At 35.5% G+C, this 18,455-nt stretch overlaps 1 protein-coding gene across 1 annotated transcript; it reads right to left on the bottom strand.

The window, feature by feature from the left end:
• Window positions 1–1,643: 1,643 nt before the first annotated feature.
• Window positions 1,644–13,689, bottom strand: hsd17b3 (hydroxysteroid (17-beta) dehydrogenase 3). Its single transcript, XM_046872428.1, has 11 exons — window positions 13,437–13,689; window positions 7,219–7,265; window positions 7,026–7,101; window positions 6,702–6,809; window positions 6,531–6,598; window positions 5,886–5,930; window positions 5,689–5,723; window positions 5,515–5,596; window positions 3,932–3,997; window positions 3,584–3,733; window positions 1,644–3,376 (listed from the first exon to the last, which is right to left on the bottom strand). The coding sequence occupies exons 1-11, from the start codon at window positions 13,573–13,575 to the stop codon at window positions 3,281–3,283; spliced, it is 912 nt and encodes a 303-aa protein (XP_046728384.1). The 5' UTR covers window positions 13,576–13,689; the 3' UTR covers window positions 1,644–3,280.
• Window positions 13,690–18,455: the final 4,766 nt, after the last annotated feature.

Raw genomic sequence — 18,455 nt, 5'->3', positions numbered from 1 at the left:
GCTACCACCCCCATGCTTCACAGTAGGAATGGTGTTCTTGGGATGGTACTCATCATTCTTCTTCCTCCAAACACTTTTAGTGGAATTATGACCCAAAAGTTCTATTTTGGTCTCATCTGACCACATGACTTTCTCCCATGACTCCTCTGGATCATCCAAATGGTCATTGGCAAACTTAAGACGTGCCTGGACATGTGCTGGTTTAAGTAGGGGAACCTTCCGTGCCATCCATGATTTCAAACCATGACGTCTTAGTGTATTACCAACAGTAACCTTGGAAACGGTGGCCCAAGCTCTTTTCAGGTCATTGACCAGCTCCTCCCGTGTAGTTCTGGGCTGATTTCTCACCTTCCTTAGGATCATTGAGACCCCACAAGGTGAGATCTTGCATGGAGCCCCAGTCCGAGGGAGATTGACAGTCATGTTTCGCTTCTTCCATTTTCTAATGATTGCTCCAACAGTATACATTTTTTCACCGAGCTGCTTGGCAATTTCCCCGTAGCCCTTTCCAGCCTTGTGGAGGTGTACAATTTTGTCTCTAGTGTCTTTGGACAGCTCTTTGGTCTTGGCCATGTTAGTAGTTGGATTTTTACTGATTGTATGGGGTGGACAGGTGTCTTTATGCAGCTAACGACCTCAAACAGGTGCATCTAATTTAGAATAATAAATGTAGTGGAGGTGGACATTTTAAAGGCAGACTAACAGGTCTTTGAGGGTCAGAATTCTAGCTGATAGACAGGTGTTCAAATACTTATTTGCAGCTGTATCATACAAATAAATAGTTTAAAAATCATATATTATGATTTCTGGATTTTTTTTTTTAGATTATTACATTACACATTACACATTACATTTATATAGCGCTTTTCTGCAGCACTCAAAGCGCTTTACATATGAAGGGGGGATTCTCCTCAACCACCACCAATGTGCAGCATCCACCTGGATGATGCGACGGCAGCCATATTGCGCCAGAACGCCCACCACACACCATTATTATGTCTCTCACAGTGGACGTGCACCTACGATGACAATTTCAGACCCCTCCATGATTTCTAAGTGGGAGAACTTGCAAAATAGCAGGGTGTTCAAATACTTATTTTCCTCACTGTATATATATATATATATATATATATATATATATATATATATATATATATATATATATATAAAATGAAGTACTTGGCAAGGAAAAGGGTCTGCTTTTTTTAAATCCCCCAATCAGTCTAAAGGTTTGTAGTAGTAGTAGTAGTTTGAAAAGTTACAGACCTGCAGCTAATGAGCGTCCTCTACAGGACAAATGTTCACAAAGCAGGTTATTTCTTTCTTTCTTTCACTACTTTCACTTCGGAGTTAAGCTTTTATTTATTTAAAACCTTTTACTAAACACCACCATCTTAATCATCGTGTTTTTTTGCACATAAAACTGTAAGGAGTGGGTTCATACATACTGCTTTTATACACACATTATTTAATACAACCAAATGAATATCATTCACAGGTCCGGGTTATTTAAATTGTCTACATGTTTGACACACACTTAATTGACTCACATTTGTGTACACACACACACACACACACACACACACACACACACACACACACACACACACACATTCATGTGAAAAATAACGTACAGCCTTTTTTATTTTCATGGTTTAATGTATTAGTACATAAAGGATATCTGTTCATTAACATGTTTTAAAATTAGGTAAATACAACCTTAGATGAACAACACATAAAATATTACACAGTGTCATTATTTATTTTGCAAAAATAAAGCGGCCATGTGTTAAAACTAAGTACACATTTACACCTACACCTTTACTCTTTTATATAGGAATATGCTAATTAAATTCCCTTGATTAATTGATCATCAGCAAGTGTAATCATCTCTATAAAAATGTAAAAGTTTGCTGGTCTGGAGCATTCAGGATTTATTGTTTTTTTTAAACAATGACAGGAAGCAAAGACATAGGTAACTTAAAAAAGCAATTTTTCTTGCCTTTCAATCTGGGAAGGTATACAATTTAAAAAACATTATTCACGTGTGGAAAACATTTAAGACAATGCTCATAGAATTGGCAAAAAAAAAACAAGAATTACAACTCAGACTATTGGTATCTCAGACTCTCAGCATCTCAGACTCTCAGGCATGTTAAAAGTTTAAGTTCATGACAGTACAATTAGAAAAGGTTTGTTTGGAAAGACTCTTCTCAACAAAGAACATGACAGCATGGCTTAAGTTTGCAAAGTTACAGGTGATTTATGGAACAGTAAAGCTAAAGCTTGGCTAAAATTTGGTCACGCAACGGGACAATGATCCCAATCACACCAGCAAATCTACAAGGGACAAAACAAAAATCAATACTGGATGATGGCTTGAATTCACAGTAGAGCCCAGGTGCTAAACTGGCCAGTCTGCAGTACAGAACTTTTACCAATTGAAAACATTTGGGGCTTTACAAAATGAAAACTATGATAAAGAAGACCCAGGACTGTTAAATAGCTTGAACCCTGCATCAAATGGGACAACATTCCTTCACAAAAACTCCAACAACTGGTTTTCCCAGTCATATGAAAGGACTGTTATCAAAAAAATAGGGGATGCTACACAGTGGTAAACATGGACCTGCCCCAACTTTTTTGACAAGTGCAGTAGCCATCAAATTAAAAATGACCTTATATTTTCCATTAAATGGTACATATCCTAGGTTTAAAACTTATGTTTTGTTCCGATGTGAATAAAATATAGAAGATCATGAGATTTTGAGATACTGATGAGATTTTTTTATTTTTGATTTACATTTTACACAGCATCCCACCATTTTTTGATTTGGGGTTGTATAATTCATATACTTTCTGAGAGGTGGTTTGCCCACTAGATGGAGCCATGTATTTTAAATATTCCCACACTGTTTCCAATTTAGGAATCAATTGTGTATAAAATAATATGAGCAATTTGCCTTAAAACAGACACGGCATAAAAGGTTTCTGTTATAAAATTGTATTGTATTTCTTCTTTATCATGAGACCAATTGAGAGGCCGACTGTGATTCTGCTCTGTTGTCTTTCCACATAGAAGGTACATTGTATAGTATTGCTAGTTCAAGTTTAGTCTGAGATTTTGCCATGTTAGGGCAGTAGTAAATTTAGTTTTAGTTAGTTTTAATAGACACTTTCTTTAACTTCCCAAAACAGTTTCTTTCAAACTACAAACTACAATTACTATAATAAAAAACACAATATGCACTACCCAAAGGATATTTCACAATCACAGCTCTCAGCCAGCCACTTGTGTCTTTACATACTCCTGAAAGCTATTTTGAAATGCTTCTCTTCTTAGAAGCCATTCTGGTATTGCCTGGATAATCCAGCCCTGCAAAATAAAGGATATATTTCAATAAAAATTAAATACAAAATGCAGATTTGGCACAACCTGTTACTTCTAAGAGATACATTTATGATTTAATCTGGACTAACTGTAAGAATTTCAATAGTGCCAATATCAGGAACAAATGAACATGTCTTAGCATGTATTCTTCCTCACTAGTGGCCAAAAACACTCTTTTTAAAATTTCCTTACCAGGATTGCATGGGTGACACTGCCATATGTTTGTTCTCCAGCTTTAAGATACTGCAGGGAGTTTCTCACAAATGCCTCAGGAGTGAATGTTATAATGCTTGGGTTCTGATAGCCTGTCATTGCAGTGGAGACCCCAAAAGGAGACACATTCTGGAAGAACCAGGTCCTCAATCACAATGGTATAAATGTAACACTTGATTCATATGCTAACAATGCAGGGTTTTTTCCTTATAAATGTTACTTAAAAGAAACAAACAAACAAAAAAAATGGGTTGTGCTTTTATGTCTAGGGCACAGTAGCTATTACTGAGGAAATGCATTGAGCTTTTCATTGATTTGAAGATCTACCTGAATGAGAATTCTTTTGGATTTGTATTCAGCAGAAAGCCCTCGTGAAAATGTCTCAACAAACATCTGCGGGAGATCCAAACATTATTGTAAATATACAGGTGATAGCAAATGCTGCAAAAATTTATATAAACATAATATAATTTAGAATTAATGAATTTATAGAAACTTGACCTCACATGTTTTAGCTTAAGGACAAATTTTAAAACAACAGATATATCCATATATAATTATCTGTAATTACCACCATAGTTCTGTGAATACATAGTATAAAAATAAGCACATGGTCTATGAATCCATTAGTATTTATTACATTTATTACTTTCTGGTGCTACCTTTATCAAATTTAATAATTTTTAAATACCCAATTCCATACATGTTTATTGTGTTGCAATTAGGCTTGCAAAATCATGAGCATTTTCATGACTGGAGATTTCCATGGGAATTAACAGGATTATATGAGAATTAATGGGAATCAATGGGAATAAACTAGAAATTGACAAAAGCATAGGTTAGCCAATAACAGGTAACTTAAATGTAGTAAAAAAAAAAAAAGTCTTCTAAAACAATCTTGGATAAAACAACCAGATTTAATTAAATTTCAGTTGAATTGCTACCCTACACATTTATCAATCACATGCGCACATTACACTTACTGCATGGCTACTGAGGCCACACTTCTACATGCACTGTGCATTCCTTCCTAACATAACAAACATCATTTCTTGAATACTGCACACAAAATAATGTAAAAAGAAATGTCCATTGTGGCGCATGTCACGTATATTACATAAATATTACATATATACATAACTTCCTTGTGCTTTCGAAATGAGTTTATTAGAGGGACAGCCCATGTAGGATGTTTTGGAGACAAGGTGAGGGAGGTGAGATTGAGATGGTTTGGACATGTGCAGAGGAGGGACATGGGGTATATCGGTAGGAGAATGCTGAGGATGGAGCCACCAGGAAGGAGGAAAAGAGGAAGGCCAAGGAGGAGGTTTATGGATGTGGTGAGGGAAGACATGCAGGTAGTTGGTGTGAAAGAGACAGATGTAGAAGACAGGGTGGTATGGAGACGGATGATCTGCTGTGGCGACCCCTAATGGGAGGAGCCGAAAGAAGAAGAAGAAGACATAACTTCCTTGTGATGTGTGTAACCTGCACAAGGAAGTAAAAAGTACTAGTACTAACCACAAAATTTTACTAACAATTAAATTAAAGACAAAAATGTAATTTTATAAATCTGTATTAGTTTGCATGGATGTCATCTTATGACCAAACAAAATGTTTATATTTGTTTTAGTATATAATACAGGTATTAATAATTTCCCCAAATTTCTAATAAATTCCCATAAATCTATATAAATTCCTGGTAACTTTCAAGTTTTTCAACTTTGAATATTTCCAAAATTGCCCAGATGAAATTCCCATAGAAACTTTCCTAAAATTTCCCAGAAAATGTCTACCCCTTTGCAACCCTAGTTGCAATCAAACAATGTCATATAATATAAAGATTGTTTGAATCCTATATAATCACAATAATTTGACACATTCAACTGAGGTACAATATTTATACTAACCTTTGTAGCAGAATATAGTGTGTACAGGGGGAATGGAACTTTGGAAATGCCAGATGAAATGTTGAGGATGATGCCCCCTCCTCTGGGGAAACACAGATACAATGACGCTGTCATTAAGAGACCACAACTATGAAACTAAATTTGCAGAGCCTGTTACAGAACCTGTTATCTAACCTTTTCACCATTCCAGGAAGGACAATATGGCACATCTGTACTGATAAAAAAAAAAAAAGGGCAATTGTCAAGTGTCCTTTAAATATGCAGTACATGTAATAGGTAATTTGCCACTTACTTACAACTATGACAACATATAGCTTTCTATTAATATACAATGTAAAAGAACTGATTTAATTTGACTTGAGTTTTCATACCTTGACCATTGCTTTGACATTACAATTGATCATTTGATGAATTTTCTATGAGAGAATATATAACAGGTTATAATTGCTAAATAAACGTAGGCATCTTTTATAAAAATGTGTCAGACACACACACACACACACACACACACACACACACACACACACACACACACACACACACACACACAAAATTTCATATACAAGTCAAGCATTTTGACTTGTATATGAACATTTTATCAATGATCATTGAACAACAGCATGATAAAACATTTCTTAATTATTGTTGTGATTTACTGCTATGCTATCAATATAACTTGTTTATTTTGAACATTTTGGGTTTTCTTTCTACACCCTTCTACCCTTTTCTCTCTTTCCAGCCTCTATGTTATTTTAAAGTTATTTAATACCCCTCACAAGCAATACAGAATTATAATCCAAATAAATAACTAGTGGGCCAAACAAAGTAGTCAGAAGACATCTTCTTATATAAGATAAATAGTTACTGAATTAACAATAACAAGTAGTGACATAATAAGGCAAAGTGGTTACATACTATTCAATGCCACATATTTTTCTGATATATATATATTTCTAGAAAACAAGCAAACAAACAAACAAACAAAGAGGTGAATCAAAGAGGTTAATCAAATTCACCTCTTCCATATTAACTGTTTCAAGAAATTTGCAGGGTATAACATTTTGAAGAATTCCCACATTGTTAACTGCAACACAAAAAAAACAATTAAAATAGATTAGATTGAATTTGATTACACTAATATTTCTCACATCAAGCTCTTCAAGTATGTTAGGTTGAAGCCAACAAACCTAAAACAGCGATATCCAAATCCTTAATAGTTTCCTTAATGTTTTCATAAATATTGTCCTTTGTAAAGTCTGCGGCTATGACCATGATGCTTCTGTCCATTTTAATCTCTGCTGGGAAAAGGAGACAAGTCAATTGGAGGCCAGACACTAGCACAAAACACTGCACTTACATATACTGGATTGTAATGTCCTGAGTCACTTATAGACTGGCAGAAGTCACTAAAGATTTACATGATTATGATCCAAGACCGGTTAAACTGATTTATATACTATTGGACATAAAACATAATGTAAACATTTTAAAACCCTTCACAGGCACTCCACCTATGTCTCTTGCAGATTTGTCAAGCTTCTCTTTACTCCTGCTAATGATCACCACATTCAGCCCAAGTCTTGCAAACTGGGAAGAAATTTAGAAATGACATTTGTAGGAAAATTATTTGAAACTGTAATAAATCAATATAGTGTGTGGAGTGTTTCAAAAACTGGACTGCAAATTTCTAAGCACTTATGGTACCTCTTCTGCATAAGCTTTTCCTATTCCTCCTGACCCTCCAGTGATGACTGCAACAGAAATAATTAGGATTATATAACAATAATAAAATACTAAACATAACTTGGCAACATAAAACCAAACGACACATAAATCACACACTCGAAATTGCTCTCATAATACATAATTGCTTTTTGGTTGCCAGGTGATGACGTCTTAGTGGTAAGCTAACCACAATATAGATATCTATAATTTATTATGTGTCCAATGACCTAGTATCTTAACACTTAAGAGACTGTGCTACTTATAAGTGAATCAAAAATGGTCCATTGAGCAAAGCCTTTAACACAATTAAATGCTCACACATACATTTACATTCGCTTAATTTTTATGCTTTTTCAAAAGTGACAAACAGGATACAAATGACCAATTCATGTTTATGGGGCCTTCTCGAGTACATGAATGAGCAGCTCGCTGGGATTTGAACTCACAGGGTCAATGCTTTTTTCCACAATTCCATTTAGATTACGTGTTGCTCAGCCTTATGTGGTTTGGTTGAAAGAGATTGCCATATGTGTCAATTTTGTTATGATTTAATATCTTCCATATCAGCGGTTGACATGGCTTAATGATTTGGCATGTAGCCAAAATTTATTTTTATTTGTTTAATAAGTATTCAGAGGATGATATGCATTTATCAGTCAGCATTTCATCACACTGAAATAAATGCAAACACACAGGCAGAACATAATAGAGGACAGACTCTATCTGTGTGTGTGTGTGTGTGTGTGTGTGTGTGTGTGTGTGTGTGTGTGTGTGTGTGTGTGTTGGTTTTTGTGGTTTATGTGGACATTTGACCTGATTACGTAACGACATTATGGGGACATTTGGGATTATGGGGACAGGACAGGTGTCCTCATAATTCCCGCACTGTGGCTGTATATATCTATACTAGAGGAGCTGAAATTCAAAATTTCAGTCCATGTCCATTTATACCACAAACACCCGAAACTGACTTAACACAGTGTAACTTTGGAATTTCGTAGTGCGCCCCTGTAGCCCGGAGCCGGTACTGCAATCCGTTCACACGTGTGAAAATTTGAGCCTTCTGATTGGCTAGCGCTGATTGCCATTTTTTCGTTCTCTGATTGGCTGAGACCTACGTCAATTATCCCACGTGTTCCTTTTAAGGGCGGAGTTTCACTAGACTCGGTTTGCCAACACATTGAACAGCCATTATCCAGCCCTTTAAAAGCCAGGTATGATTATTAAGTTCATAAACTTAATTAATAGACTATTGATATATTCCAAGAGCTCGGTTCCTTGTTGTAAATTAATATTGTAAGAAATATTTCATTGGAATCTGGAGATTGGGGTGAATTTAGCCTTAAGAAGGCATAAATTAAAGCTGGCTAGTTAGCAACATTATTATCAATGGTTAGTTTTAAAACCTGAGTTGAATAACTAATTACTGATAAATCTTGTACCGAATGCGCACTGTATCAATTTGGGTTTAGTGCGTTTGGCCGAATTAAAATGAAGGGGAAATGTTTGTATGTTAGCATGGATGCTAGCTAATAATAGTCAGTGCTGATAGCCGCTAGCCGCTATCTGATAGCCGCGCGCGCATCCTCGAGTTACATGACTGAGTTTGGTGCGGTGGTGAGGGTCTGAGTGTGAGATAGAGATGATGGTACAGTGTGTAAACACTGCTGTATCACTGTGAGGGTGTAAATAACCCCTGATACTCTTCACTCATAACTCAGTAATACTGTAGTCAGGAGTAAAGCAGAATGAACACATCAGAAGCCTGATATCTCTGAGTGTCAGTGTGATGGAGAGTTTAAATCCCAGCTCTCCTCAGCATTGTCCCATGCTCGATCACTGGACATGTTTTACATAAACGCCACTTATATTTACACTTTAAGGTTTTAGTTTAAATAAACACTCATTTCTGTGGGGAAGAACAGCATCATTTTAACATGGCTGAGATGAAGCGCAGAAGGAGAAAAGAACATCCAAAGCAGGAGACGGCGTATTACACATCTGCTGGGAAAGACAAACCTGGACTCGATGTGAAATATATAAATTCAGATAAAGGTAAGGGTCCATTCACACATGCCATCCTATGTTCCTTTTGACCTAGACTGCTTTCATTAACAGACAGGGCATCAGGATAAAACTGGTGTGAATTTCACGACTGGATTAATATTTCATCTTTTTTCTTATTCAGGGCGTGGAGTATTCAGTTCAGTCCCTTTTGATGAGGGAGATTTCTTTTGGAATACAGAGGACAACTAATAAGCAAACCTGAATGTGATCGGAGACAGAAATTCAGATTCAATGGAGGACTCTTATGGTATGTATAATATTGTTTTGTCTGTATATAATGCATTTGATTAGAACATGATAACGGGTATAAAATGTTATTTATTTCATGCTCCAGTGTTGATGCTACCATAGAAGATGGTTCTCTTGGGAGACTTGTCAATGATGACTATCAATCCAAACAGCAAAATGAAAACCATCAGTGTAGAGGGAAAGCCTCATCTGTGTTTATTTGCAACTAGGAACATTAACCCTGTAGAAGAGATTACATACAACTATGGTGATTCTGATTGGCCTTGGAGAAGCAAGTTATTATTGAGGCTGTGCTTATACATGTAGATACAATAGATCATTACATGTTACTTTTATCTATTTATATTACCAAGGTTTTAGCTTGTTATAACATCTTTATAGGTTGCATCTGAAAAACACAAGACCTCTTCAACCTTGCAACAGCAGACACCCTGGCAATCATCGAACACAGTAAACAGGTAATATATACTTATTTACGGTTGTGAAATTATATTGAGCTCTTATTATATCTTATAAATCTGTATGTAGTGTGTATGGCTGAGACCTGTTTCATTGTATATCAGGGCTTTAGTGATTTACATGTGTTTTGTGTTTATTGGCGTGTGTATGTAACAGACATGGTTTAGCAGTACACTGGGTATATGGGGACCTTGTTGTAATGTGATAGTCAATGTACATCATCAGCTGTGTGTATAGTGTCTGACAGAAACCTGGTCTCGAGGGACTTCACTTTATAAAGTTATTGTATGGGCACCATATACTTTATTAGATTAATTTCTCTAAAATTTGCATCTTATAGATGTAGTCTTACTGAATATTGTACTTCCTCATTTCTCAGAGGTAAGGGTTTGTTACAGAAGCACCAAATAGCAGATGTGACCTGGGTGATTGTATATTATGAGAACAAAAGTGACCCAAATAGTATATTTAAGGCATCATGCTTATTATTATATTGCAGGGTGTCAATTATATGGGTGTAAATCAATAGAGAGACAAAAGATTATGAAAAGAAAAAAATATATATATATTGTTAATTATGTCCAAATGATAGTCCTTAAATGTGTTAACCTGGTTAAGAAGACGCTACAGCCAGGCTTGGAATAACTCCAATATTTTACTGCTGTCCGTACATCAGATAGTCAGTGGAATGCGAGCGTAAATTTGAAACATTAGTGAAGCTAAATGTATGTTTAAACCAAAAATGGTTTGAGAATCTAATTGGTTTGTGTCCAGCCTAAAGGGAGGTATTAGCCATTAAAATATCCCTGGACAGGTCCATATAAAAGCATTTAGTTTTGTCTATTTTAGATTACCATCGTAAAGGACCAATCTAAGCCTAAGAAACAGGATTCAAACGAACTTTGTGAAAAGACAGAAAAAGTAAGGTTGCCTGATAGACATTATTTTTGTCATAAGAAATTCTGTTAAATAATTATAAACTGAGTTTGTTTCGGTTATGTTTTTAAGTATGTACTGTACAGTATCTTACAATAACCAAAACAGTTCTTGAACAAAAAGAAAATATGACAAAGTTTTATATTGATAATTTGTATATCATATTACTGTTCAGTAGAATATACAAAAACCTTGCTATTTTATCACCTCAGCTTTGAAAGACATTGAAATTAAAGGTATGCATTTAAATTGTAAAATGATGAGTCCTTGATATGTCCTGTGTAGAATTAGGCTAGTATTAAGGCATCAAGATAAATTGGTGAAAATCTTTAATGTTATGATTCAAATCGATGAGCTTTTAGTTACAAACGAAACATACTGTAGTATTAATTTTTGCATCTGCTTTTAAGATAAACTCAACATTGATGGCAGTGATGGAAGTGACTCTGAGAGTGGGGCTGATGCTGAGAATTTGGATGCTTCCCTGAAGACACCAGCACAGATCGCCATAATAATATGTCAGTCCACACTGCTAATGTACTCTCAATGATGATTTCTTTTTTACAGGTAAGTGAAGCAATCGGACACCAGAAGAGGAAAATGATGTGGTTTGCATTGCATTTTTTAAGGTTATAATTTTTTCAGGATTTTTCAGGACACTTTTTTCAATATATTAATTAGCAATAAGAATTTATATTACAAAAGGTAACATTATTCACATTTATTTGCTATTTATAATCCTAAACAAACCTCTGCCATCATACCTCTTTTCACTTACTGTCTGTGGTTATATGTTTGCATACACTCATCCATACAATTGAGTTCTGTCGATGTCCCATCTACATTTATGGGAATAGCAAACTCCCATTTCCAGAGCGACGTAGAAAAAGCTTTGGAGTTCCCATCAAGAAATGTACACACCAGGCATAACATTATGATCTTATAACGTTATGACTAGTGATTGAATAACACTATCTCTTTATCATGGCACCTGCTAAAGCAAGCTTTATATAACACTGAGCTTTTTGGAGATTTCACCATGCACTAAACATTCAAATATCTAAACATCTTGGTTATCAGATTTCATTTCTAATGTTTTTTTTGGTTCGTTTGTTTATGAATATTTTTGCAGAGACTAAAAAACTCTAAAAAGAAGTCCCGAAAACTACAAGGAAAGGACTTGTTCTTTTAAGTCACTGATGTCTTGATAGTGCACCATGCTGTCAAGTCTTTGTGTGTGTCAGAGGGCCAATAAAACATGCCTGTCCCTCCAATACTGTGTGATGTCTTGTTTGTGTATTGTTAAAACCAATGTCCTGATAAAGCCGGTATGTCCTTACAAACACTACTTTTGTCAGAAGGCGGGACATTCTGAGCAGGTCCTCATATACAACCATAATGTCAGGTCTTTATATAAATTGTTTAAATTTGTGTAAAGTAATTCTGAAGTGAAATTTGTTTTCCTCAGAGCTGATTAGATTTTTTGATATTTGTAGCATCACTGTAGCACAAGGGGAAGGGTGGGTACCTTTAAACCATGGTACAACTTGTTTACCAGGCAAAGTCCACCTAATACGTAAAAAACAGTATGTGTGTGTGTGTTTATTTTAACAGTGTGTACTTGAGAAGACACTGTGTGCCCAGATGCTTGATAAAGGATCAGGGAGCACTGTAGCCAGGAGCTGTTCAGCATGTTCTCCAAAAACATGCCCTGTTTGTTTGTTTGAGTGGCCCAATAATCCCCGCGTTTTTTTCATAAATGGGTTTCTCCTGCTTTCCATAAGCAATTCAGCAAGTGGAAAAAATAAAACCAGATTGGTGTATTAAAATGTGTAGAAACTCACACACAAAGTGACATTTCAAACTATTCTCACACATACCAAATTGATCTTGTCAAGCTCAAGGGGAAGGAAATTGTATAATTATACATCCTGGAACATAGTGTTCTAATTGGCTTTTTTCTTTGCCTTTAGTACAAAATGTTGAAGAAACAAAGCTTGGGAACAGGTTTTGCATTTTCAATGTGGAATTCCACATCAGTGGAGGCTCTTACTTTTAGAAATAATGCAAATGTAACTCCAGACCTTATTATGTTAAAGTGTACAACAGTAACTCGTGATTTTGGGAATAAAAATAGACTGTAGGAAATGTTGGGAAGGGGGGTGATGGTGACGCATTCCTAAATTCAGATCAATAAGTCACAGGGCATGTAAGGTGACTGAGCATTTGTTCATTTCTCTTTTGTTGTAATCAATTGCAAGAATTGCCGAGAATAAGTCAAATATATGTCTTGAAGTGTCCATCCTTATAATAAATAAAATGTATTCAATTAACCAAAGTCTCTCTTTGGTTGATCTTTTTTAAGCACCAACACTTATGCAGTTGTGAGTGAAAGGAAGCATAGAATAAGATAGAAATGTGAAAGCATCAACATATCAGCATAAAGGTTTCTGTGCTCTATTGTCATTGATTAAAGACGACCTCACCTGCCCATTTCCCCATTGAAGTAAAGAAATTCCCAGAAATCGAGCAGACCTTTGGAGCAATCATCTTTAACCCACGTGCCAGCCAAAGGAGAACCACACAAGCACCACTCAAAACAAATATAAGCTCAATAAGTGCCATTCAGGAACCACAGGATTTTTTTCTGCACAGGAGCTGAGTGTATCCTGACAGCAAGCCTGGTCCCTTTTGCACTACTCTTCTCCTGCAGTGGCTTCTCAAACACAACCCTCCAGCTTACACACACACACACACACACACACACACACACACACACACACACACACACACACACACACACACTCTCTCTCTTTCTCACTGACTGATGGCTGATTCACCCAATCAGACCCAACAAGTTCCACATTCCCAATTACACTGGCTTGTGGGAATTTATGCTGATAGTCTGGCCATGATGTTATCATGTAAAAGCAAAGTAGAATATGTGAAACTGGCAAAATATGTATGTGTTTACAGTAAGATATTAGAAAACAAGAGAAGAAAACAATACCACCTGTCCTATGCAAATAATATTCAAAAGACATACCATTTCATACATACCTACTTTGTGACAAATCTGTTATTTTTATTTTATTTGTATGAATGTCCTTGTTTTGCTGTCCTTGTCAGGATCTGATCGTGTGGGTTTGTGTATGCATTTTTCAGGTCCCTGTCAGATTTTTATTTCAACAACAAATCCACTTTTAATTTATTTTAACTTTGGTACTTGAGGTTTATGGATGAAAAATGTATAATTGAATGTATTAATAGTGTATTAATAATATGTGAAGCTTATATGTCTATAGGAAGTTAGAAGTTTAGAACTTCTAAAAGTATTTGAAGCATATCTGTAGTGTAATTGTTTGGAATTTATATTTTGCATGGATTACATATCTATTGTTTATATATAACAATCCTAGTTAGCTAGTATATCCATTACCTAATGATTTACCCAAATGCATACATGCTTTAGCTAGCTAGGTTTTGTTAACTAACGTCTCTAGGTTACGACCGTAACCCTAGTTCCCCGAGGGAACGAGACGCTGCGTCGAAACGCTATGGGAACGCTCCCATAGCTTTTCGACGCAGCTCGAGTTCCTGAAGGGGAACGTCTCTAGGTTAGGACCGTAACCCTAGTTCCCCGAGGAAATGAGACGCTGCGTCGAAACGCTATGGGAGCGTTCCCATAGCTTTTCGACGCAGCTCAGTTCCTGAAGAACGTCTCTAGGTTAGGACCGTAACCCTAGTTCCCCGAGGAAATGAGACGCTGCGTCGAAACGCTATGGGAGCGTTCCCATAGCGTTCGACGCAGCTCGAGTTCCTGAAGGGGAACAGAAAAGTGTTAGCCATTTGTTTTTTTGTTTTTTGTTTGTTTGTTTTTTCTTACTACACTTTGCCACAGATATTTGCATGATAGTGTAATACATTAAACCTTTCTAGGACATAAATTGCATATAATATAATTTTTATTTGCATATCACCTTTTACAATAAACGTGTCAATTTGAAGCTTTACACAAATCTGACTGTAGATATAGAATTATGTAGCCAAAGAGTAAACCAAAGGCAACAGTTAGAAGAACATTGATATATTCATTCATACCACTGTGGTACATTTAGTCAAAAGAGTGAGAGGATCCAAAATTTACACAGCTTAATATTAAATCAGCACCTTTGGCCTCTGTACCTAAGGAATTTATTGTGTACACTGGCTCTGCTCAGCAATAAGGACTTCTTCTGGAAGTCAGGAAGAATGTAGAAGAATGGTGGGTCAGAGTGCTCACTTACCCAGTTATGGTCTATTCCATGATTTTCCCTGAGCATTTATCTTATTTAGTATGGTTAGCTATTTAGGAAAATAATATTGAAATATTGAAATTACTCCTAATAAGTACATACATTTACGGCATTTTGGCACCCACCGTTATCCAAAGTGACTTACAATTATATTGTTTATACAACTGAGCAGTTAAGGGTCTTGCCAGTGGTGGCAGCTTGGTGGAGCTAAGATTTGAACTCATGATATTCTGATTACAAGCCCAACATCAAACCACTGAGCTACCAGTGGCTTTGCGTGTTCTAGATTATCCTATGTTGCCAAGCTATGTGAGTAAGCTCATGAATTGGGCCACCTTTTATTGATCAGATTCCCCTCAAGAACACTGGAATAGAAACCCTTCAAAATTGCACATCAAACTTTTACCAGCGTGGGAGTGGAAGATTATGATTCATCATGGGCATCATAATCGTGGTGGTGCTGCATTGGATAAATATGCAGGGTTTGTGTTGAGTATCTTTAGTTATCTGTTGCTCCCTTACTAAGTTGTCTTGACCCAATTTCACATTCCATGTTAAGGCGAAGTATCTTGTCAGGTGGCAGGAATGGAAGCATTTGCAAAAAAAAAAAAAGAATGTGGCAAGCATGAAAACAGATCCAAAACACTAGACGTAATCAAGGTCAAGAGACAGGCATAAGGTCATGCCAGAATAGGGTATCAAAGATCAAGGCAAAAACCACAAAACAAGATAAACTAGCATCAAAACCAGAAACAGTATTCAGAATGCAAGGCTTGATACCTCAACTGTAAAAACAGCGCTTGGCAAAAACTTTACCCTGTATGAATGTTTGGAGTGTGCTTAATTTGGTGCAGTGGTGACTAAATGCAGGTGTGTTCAGTAATTAGAGGAACGTGAACATGGAGTTATAGTCAGGTTTTTAGTTTTAATATCACTGCACACAAGTTTCCTGTGTTTTCTGGATGTATTCCACTAAAGAGACTAAGCAATCATTTTGATGTTATATGATCATTATATCATTGCTGTATATCAGTTCAAAAGGCTGCATTTCTGATGGTATAGGAAATAGGCAGTTTCGAAAAACACTAACAAAACTGAAAAATATACAGGTTTTGGAGCAACATATGCTTCCATTCCAGACAACTTATTTTTCACGGAAGGCCTTGCATGTTTCAGCAAAACAATAAATGTGCTAAACCACATACTGCATCTATTACAACAGCAGTTGTTTGTAGTAGAGTCAGTCTACAGTCTAGACCTTTCACCATTTAAAAACATATAGCACATTATGAAATGAAAACTATGGCAAGTTTTTCCAGCTAAAATCCTGTATCAGACACAAATGAGACAAAGAGGGGATGCTACATAGTGATAGACATGACCTTGTCCCAACTTTTATGAGACATGTTGCAGCACATTGACCTCCATTTCTTTTGATCACTATGTTTTATCGTTCTATGTCCTATTGCGAATATTTTAATATTGAGAATATGTTTATGTTCATTAATATACAAAATGCAACATAAGAAGACAGAAGATGAAAATAGAAGAATCTAAATCAAGTCAATATTTAGTATGACTAGACTTTGGTTTTAAACCAGCATTAGTTCTTTAACAAATTTTACACCTAGTCAGGGATTTTGTCAGATCAGTGTCAGGTTTATGATTAACCAATTATACAAATAATCATCAATTCGTTAGCATCCGCTAAGTATGCTAGGAGGTATAGCAAAACACCATACCTACAACCAAAGATGGGACGTAAAGAAGTAAAAACACCTTTACTGTTACTGTACCTAAGTAGATTTTTCAGTACTTTACCTCATTATTTATTTTTTGGACAACGTTTTACTTTCACTCATTAACTTTTACACAAATATCTGTACTTTCTAATAAATGTCATTTTTTTCTTTTTTTTTTTTATCTACCACTGGTGTATCATTTCCTGGCTCGCACACACCACAGACATAGACTAGTTTATGTTAATGAGCAGGCAGAAGGCAATAATAAGTATAGCTAACTTGGATAAGAGAGAGGGAGTGAATCCTGGCAGAGAAACCTTGCCTCACAGAAGTAATAAATATATAAATAGAAAGCTTAAAATATCTAATTTATCAAATATCTATCAAATTTAACATCAAAAACAAATATTCTCTGAATATGAATATGTATAAAAGTTAGAAAGGTATCATCACATTAACCGTCATAGCAAAGGTTTCTTTTTAATGTCCTGATGATTTACGTAATTTAAAATACCATAATTAAGTCTTTATGCCCTATGCTGAGTTTGGTTTCACTAATAATAAACATACATTTGCATAAAGCATTAATATTTGTCCATGCCCATGTTGATTAGAGTAATTAAAAATTGGAAAGTATTAATTTAAATAAGGTACATTTAGAACAGATAAAAATGTGCGATTAAATTGAGATCAATCGTGAGTTAACTCATGACAATCATATAATTAATTGCGATTAAATATTTTAATTGACTGACAACCCTAATATTAATATGATGTGAGGTCCAGTTACCAGCATGACACTTAAACAGGTAGTAGTGGCTACTTTTTACGGAAGTACATGTCAGAGCCCAAACTTCTTTACTTTATCTTGAGTAAAAAAGTATAGTCAGTACTTCCACTTTTAGCAGAGTATTTTAAAACATGAGTATCTGTACTTCAACTTAAGTGAAGGATGTGCCATATCTGCCTACAACATGAAAACAAGTTGGGACAATGTATAAAATGTAAATAAAACTGACAATATATACCATTTTAAAGGGAAAGAAAAAGGAAATTTTTAAATTTTGGCTGCAACAGGCTTCAAAAGTCCCAATATTGTATAATTACAACTTTTAATTTTATGGTTTACGAATCTAATAATAATAATTATTTGGTCTTTATAAGTTTTAGAATAAAGTAAAAATACAACTTCAGATGAACAACAGCATGATGGGTTATACCATGTCAATATTCATTTTACAAAAATGAAGCTAAAATATGATGCCTCACATGAAGTAACTAAGTATATCTTATGAATCAATAGCTTGTAGACCACTTTAGCAGGAATATTTTAAATCAATCATGTTTTGTATGACTTAGATAATTGTGGATAAATGTACTATTTTTTACGATGGTGCATTTCATTGCAATTTGTGGCATATGCTTATGCTCAAATCTCTTAAGGTCCTGCCACAGCAATTTATTTGAA

The sequence above is a fragment of the Silurus meridionalis genome, chromosome 17 (genome assembly GCF_014805685.1).
Source record: "Silurus meridionalis isolate SWU-2019-XX chromosome 17, ASM1480568v1, whole genome shotgun sequence".
Taxonomy (NCBI): domain Eukaryota; kingdom Metazoa; phylum Chordata; class Actinopteri; order Siluriformes; family Siluridae; genus Silurus; species Silurus meridionalis.
The sequence above is the reverse complement of the archived record's forward strand: the minus strand, read 5'-3'. Positions and strand labels throughout refer to the sequence as shown.

Coding starts and splice junctions, on each gene's coding strand:
- hsd17b3 (XM_046872428.1), bottom strand. CDS start 13,575: ATGGCACTTATTGAGCTTATATTTGTTTTGAGTGGTGCTTGTGTGGTT. Junction 7,266..13,436: donor TTCAATGGGGAAATGGGCAG/GTGAGGTCGTCT, acceptor TTTCTGTTGCAG/TCATCACTGGAGGGTCAGGA. Junction 6,810..7,025: donor CAAATCTGCAAGAGACATAG/GTGGAGTGCCTG, acceptor TTTTCCCAGCAG/AGATTAAAATGGACAGAAGC.